The 5,159-nt window shown below is 33.8% G+C and overlaps 1 protein-coding gene across 1 annotated transcript; it reads left to right on the plus strand.

Moving 5' to 3' along the window:
* Positions 1 to 2,070: 2,070 nt before the first annotated feature.
* On the plus strand, positions 2,071 to 4,012 carry LOC121793649 (60S ribosomal protein L28-1-like). Its single transcript, XM_042191688.1, has 4 exons — positions 2,071 to 2,227; positions 2,313 to 2,462; positions 2,951 to 3,111; positions 3,692 to 4,012. Exons 1-4 carry the CDS (start codon positions 2,116 to 2,118, stop codon positions 3,812 to 3,814), a joined length of 546 nt encoding a protein of 181 aa, XP_042047622.1. The 5' UTR covers positions 2,071 to 2,115; the 3' UTR covers positions 3,815 to 4,012.
* Positions 4,013 to 5,159: the final 1,147 nt, after the last annotated feature.

The raw sequence follows: 5,159 nt of genomic DNA on the forward strand, positions 1-5,159 counted from the left end.
TTGGGCGTCCCAAGTTACTTGCACTCTTTCCATTTTTAGTAAAAAATTTCACTTACAGCCGTCATTTTTGACTTTCCTATACACTCATTCCTTAATCTCCGAGCCGAAAAGGAAATGAGCGAGTAGCCCGGGACGGAGGGAGTAGTATTTAAGAATATACGTCAGAGTGGTTAAGGTGTGACAAAATTTCAATAAATATGATCATCTATGTCAAAAGTTCTTTCTTAACATATCTTGATGATTAGTAAATACATACCAGTTTTTTCTCATGTATGGGTACATTTTTCGGTTGATTTAGTCATTTTGTTTATTGTCGTTGTTTGACAAAGAGAAAGTTTGGAATTTGGAGTTGGGTAGAGAGAAGATAGACAAGTAATTGGTTTTGTGTAGGTGGTGTTATTACTGTTTTTATTGATTGGCAGTGTCAACCACATTATGAAGGGCTGAGCCTAAAATACATTGGTTTATTCATCAAACAGCGTGATAAGTAATTTTTTATACTATTAAAGTCAATTTATTATAATCATCAAATGACATTAATTAAGTATTTCATCAAACTGCTATTGATTTGCTTTACTTCGTATTAATTTTTTTTTATATTACATGTTAATTTTTAAGTTCTTGATTGTGTTATTGAACGTCTGTTAATTTTTTAATTATTAATAAATACTATACATTCAATAATTAGAATACAATCAATTTGTCATGAATGTTGTTTGATGAATAGATCTATGCTTTTTGGGCACAACACTTCATGCTGTGGTTTGCACCACCGCACAGGATTCAAGTTCGAAAATTAATAAAATATTTATTTCTCTTTCATTCACATACCCAACCTTCAACTTAATATAACTTTCACTCTCATTAATGACCTCAATCCAACTCGATAGTATATTTTGCACATCACCTATTCTTACAATTTATTTTTATTCATCTAAAATGATTTCACATAACAACTATGTTATTTAAATGCCAATTATTTTTTATTTTTTCTTTATTTATCCTACTTTTTCTCTTTTATTCTATTTTTCTTTATTTATCCTACTTTTTCCTCTTTTATCGATTGTTATTGTTTATGAAAATGAAATGTACTTTTAGAGAGTGCTCCACACTTGAATTACAATATAATAAAAATTATAAAAAGAAGATAAAATATTAATACAATAAATTTATTGAATTAGGTGCTGAGCCCAAAACGCATTGATTTGTTCATCAAATGGCGTATACGTGATTTTTATACTATTAATAAAGTATTTCATCGAACTGCTATTGATTTGTTTACATTACTTCATATTAATTTTTTTTATTATATTACATGTTAATTTTTAAGTTCTTAATCATGTTACTGAACGTCTTTTTAAAAAATACTAGTATAATTTAATTATTGGAATATCTTTTATTTTCTTAAATACATGGTCAACTTAATATTATGAATTCATTTATCATGAATGTTGTTTGATGAACAGATCTATACGTTTTAGGCACAACACTCCATGTTGTGGTTGGCACAACTTGCAGAGGATTCAAGTTCGAAAATTTAATAAAATATTTATTTCTCTTTCATTCAGATACCCAACTTTCAATTTGATATAACTTTCACTCTCATTAATGACTCAATCCAACTTAATTGGAGTAGTATATTTTGCACATCACTTGTACAACTTATTTTTATTTATGTAAAATGATTGTACATAACAACTTTGTTATTTAAAGGCCTATTACTATTTTTATTCTATTTTTTCTTTATTTATCCTACTATTTCCTCTTTTATGAATTATTTTATTTTCTCCATTTAACTCGATAAATATCAATTCTTAAATATTGTACCTAAAATAAACTCCTCACCCATATCTTGCACGGAGTATAAGATTATGAACATACTTAATTGATAACTATATATGCTGTCATTGCGCTGGGGTGAACAAGTTAATACCAAAAAAGGAATGTGAAAAGATGTGCGCCAAGGGCTGAAACCCCAACCAAATCTGGGATAATTCACTGCTTACTAAACACAAGATAGGGGTCAGACTTGTGTGGGCCAAACATGCTCAGATAAGCCCAAGTTTCAATTCTGCCAAAACTCTAAAATGGAAACTGAACAGGCCCATAGGGTTTATGCCCCCGATTCCCAAATCACACATCTGGTATTTCACAAGATCGTATCCGTCGCTCTTTCTCAAGCCGCCTCACTGTGAAATCCTCGATTCCCCATTCCTCTCTATATCAGGTCGATTCTCGCTCATCAACAGTGTAGATGCGATTTAAGCATTGCTTTATCTTATTTGATTTTAGCGTTTTTTGTATTATAATAGAAATGGCGACGGTTCCTGGGCAGCTGATATGGGAGATCGTGAAGAAGAACAATTCTTTTTTGGTGAAGGAGTTCGGGAACGGAACCGCCAGTGTGAAGTTCAGCAAGGAGCCTAACAATCTCTACAACTTGCACTCCTACAAGCACTCTGGTTTGTTTCTCGATTTTTTTCCCTTGTAGTGTGATTTCTTTTATCATTGATGGAAATATATGATAAACATCTTCCATGATGCGTGCTGTTTGTGTTCGGAATAATTTGGTTATTTTACAAGATTTTTCGATTTATTATTCACCATAGAATTGTAAAATTGATCTAGCTCACGCGATTTTAATTGGTACTAGTTGAAATTCTGGCTTCTCATATGGCAAATCTGTGTATGCCTAGCATATGTATGGACACTTTCCATTGAATCTCTATTTTGGTTTTATTTTATAATGTATTGCTTATTGCATATGTTGCCATTGTTAAATATAGAGAATCAGAGGTTTTGATTTTTTTGGTGCTACCTTTGCGGATTGCTGAAGTTTTCTAATTTGTTTTCGACTGGATATCTGTTGAAAGTAGGCTATGTATGCACTGTCCATCACATTGAACTCCACTCTGCACATCTTTTTTTGCTAATGGTTTGTAATTAATAGGGTTGGCAAACAAGAAAACTGTGACCATTCAACCAGGAAAGGATCAGTCTGTGCTGCTTGCAACAACTAAGACCAAGAAACAGAACAAGCCCTCCACTTTGCTTAACAAGTCTCTCATGAAGAAGGAATTCAACCGCATGGCAAAGGCTGTCGTCAATCAAGTAATATAACATGTACCCTGTTCTGCTAGTGCTTCATCTATGTTATTTCCGTGTTTTGCATAGTTCGAGTCTACACTAGTGATAACTCAAACTGTTTTAGCAAAAATGTTACTCCCTCCGTCCCAACTAAGTTGAGTCAACTTTTGGGCACGATGATTAAAAAATTGTGTTGAAAAGTAGGATAGAGGAATAACGTAGGAAAGATAAAGAGAGAGTAAAGTAGGTAATAGAATAAAGTCAGAGTGATTGGATGATTTGTTTTTTTGTTAAAAAAGGAAATGACTCAACTTAGTTGGGACTATCCCCAAAAGGAATACGACTCAACTTAGTTGGGACTGAGGGAGTATTTGTGTTGTTTATATGCTCAGCTCTCTTTTATGGTCATATCTTTGAGTTTTAGAATCCTTTGCTGTGCTTAAGAACACTCTTCTCAGATAATGATCTTTATAAAGGAAATAGGTCAAGTTGATAATGTTGCTTACCTAAAAACAATCATACTATTTGTTTCTACAATTATTGCTAGAGTCCATGTGGATGATGTTTATGCACGTCATATTAACACCATTTCCTGTGATTGCAGGTGGCTGATAACCATTACAGGCCGGACCTGAAGAAAGCAGCACTTGCAAGGTTAAGTGTTGTTAACAGAAGCCTCAAGGTTTCCAAGTCCGGAGCCAAGAAGAAGAACAGGCAGAGGCTCTGATCACGTAGATCCGGGTCAGGATATGCTAAGCAGCCTGGTTGATAAGCTTGAGTTCCTTTTCATTTCTATTCGTGTACTTGTACGTGTCATGGAGACCGAATTTTTTGCAGTAATCTTTTTACCTAAGATTTTATTGTGTGGAGCTATGGTATTTATTTTTTGGACCAATATATGCCTATAAATCACCCTGTTCCCTTATTTACCAATTTCTTCTCATTTGCCTTGTGGATTTATACTTTCTGTCAGATTGGGAATCCGTTTGATCAGGTAGAGTGTAGAAACCTCGACCCGATAACTATATAATCTATACAGTAATAGACAAGAACCTCAGTTAGTTGAGTGCGAATGTCTATTTTTTTAATCCTTATACAGCTAAAATTCATCTCCATTAAAAACTGAACTATATATCATTAGAGCAATTGGGATAATATGCCAATCCACCATAAAAAACACTTTTTCATGAATTTGATATCTATTATGACGAAGTCTCAAGTCAACAATGAATCAAATTCCATGGAAGAGCATTTCTTAGGCAAATCTGTATTTTTAAAAGAATCAGCTCCAGAGACCGTCAAGAACTCCAGCCATGGAGCCAAGAAAAGGTGCATGAGTTCGAGCTCGTGCTTCTTGTTTATGGAGATATCGATTGATCCCAGCGTGAAGTCTCTCAAGCACTTGGATTCGGACAAGTTGAAGTGAGGAATCAAGAAATGGACGGATTCGTGAAGTCTCTCAAGCACTTGGATTCGGACATGTTGAAGTGAGGAATCAAGCAATGGGTGAAATCCGTCACCTATGCCCGCCAGGTCAGCCAGCGCCTCGCAGCGTTTGAAGGGACATGGCCCAGTTTTAAATTTCCAACGTTTGAAGAGTTGAACTTGTCTTTTTTTACACAATAAGTCTCTCAAAAATCAGTAGTATACTTGATACTCCATCCGTCCTACAAAAATATGGACATTTAGGACGGTACGAAAAATTAATGCACAATTAGTAAATTAACAGAGAAATAGAAAGCAAAAGTAATTATATTATTGTTAGTTGGGAACGGAGTCCGCCTTATTAGAGATAAATAAGTTACTAAAAATAGAAGAGGATATTTTTATAGCACATTCCAAAATGGAATATGTACTTATTTTTATAGGACGGGGGTATTTGAAATGTAAAATTCTCATGGTTTTCAATTTATATTTTTTCCCTAAATTGGTTGAGTGTTTAATACTAACATTGACGGAATTTTATTGAGTGAAAAAAGAAAGATACGTGGGAATAAATATGAAATTGAAGTATAGACAGAAAATGAGCCGATCAACTAAAAGGTTTAAGCTTAAGGTTGGTCTTAAGGTTG

Source organism: Salvia splendens, chromosome 3 (genome assembly GCF_004379255.2).
Source record: "Salvia splendens isolate huo1 chromosome 3, SspV2, whole genome shotgun sequence".
Taxonomy (NCBI): domain Eukaryota; kingdom Viridiplantae; phylum Streptophyta; class Magnoliopsida; order Lamiales; family Lamiaceae; genus Salvia; species Salvia splendens.

Coding starts and splice junctions, on each gene's coding strand:
- LOC121793649 (XM_042191688.1), top strand. CDS start 2,116: ATGCCCCCGATTCCCAAATCACACATCTGGTATTTCACAAGATCGTAT. Junction 2,228..2,312: donor CCCATTCCTCTCTATATCAG/GTCGATTCTCGC, acceptor GTATTATAATAG/AAATGGCGACGGTTCCTGGG. Junction 2,463..2,950: donor GCACTCCTACAAGCACTCTG/GTTTGTTTCTCG, acceptor TGTAATTAATAG/GGTTGGCAAACAAGAAAACT.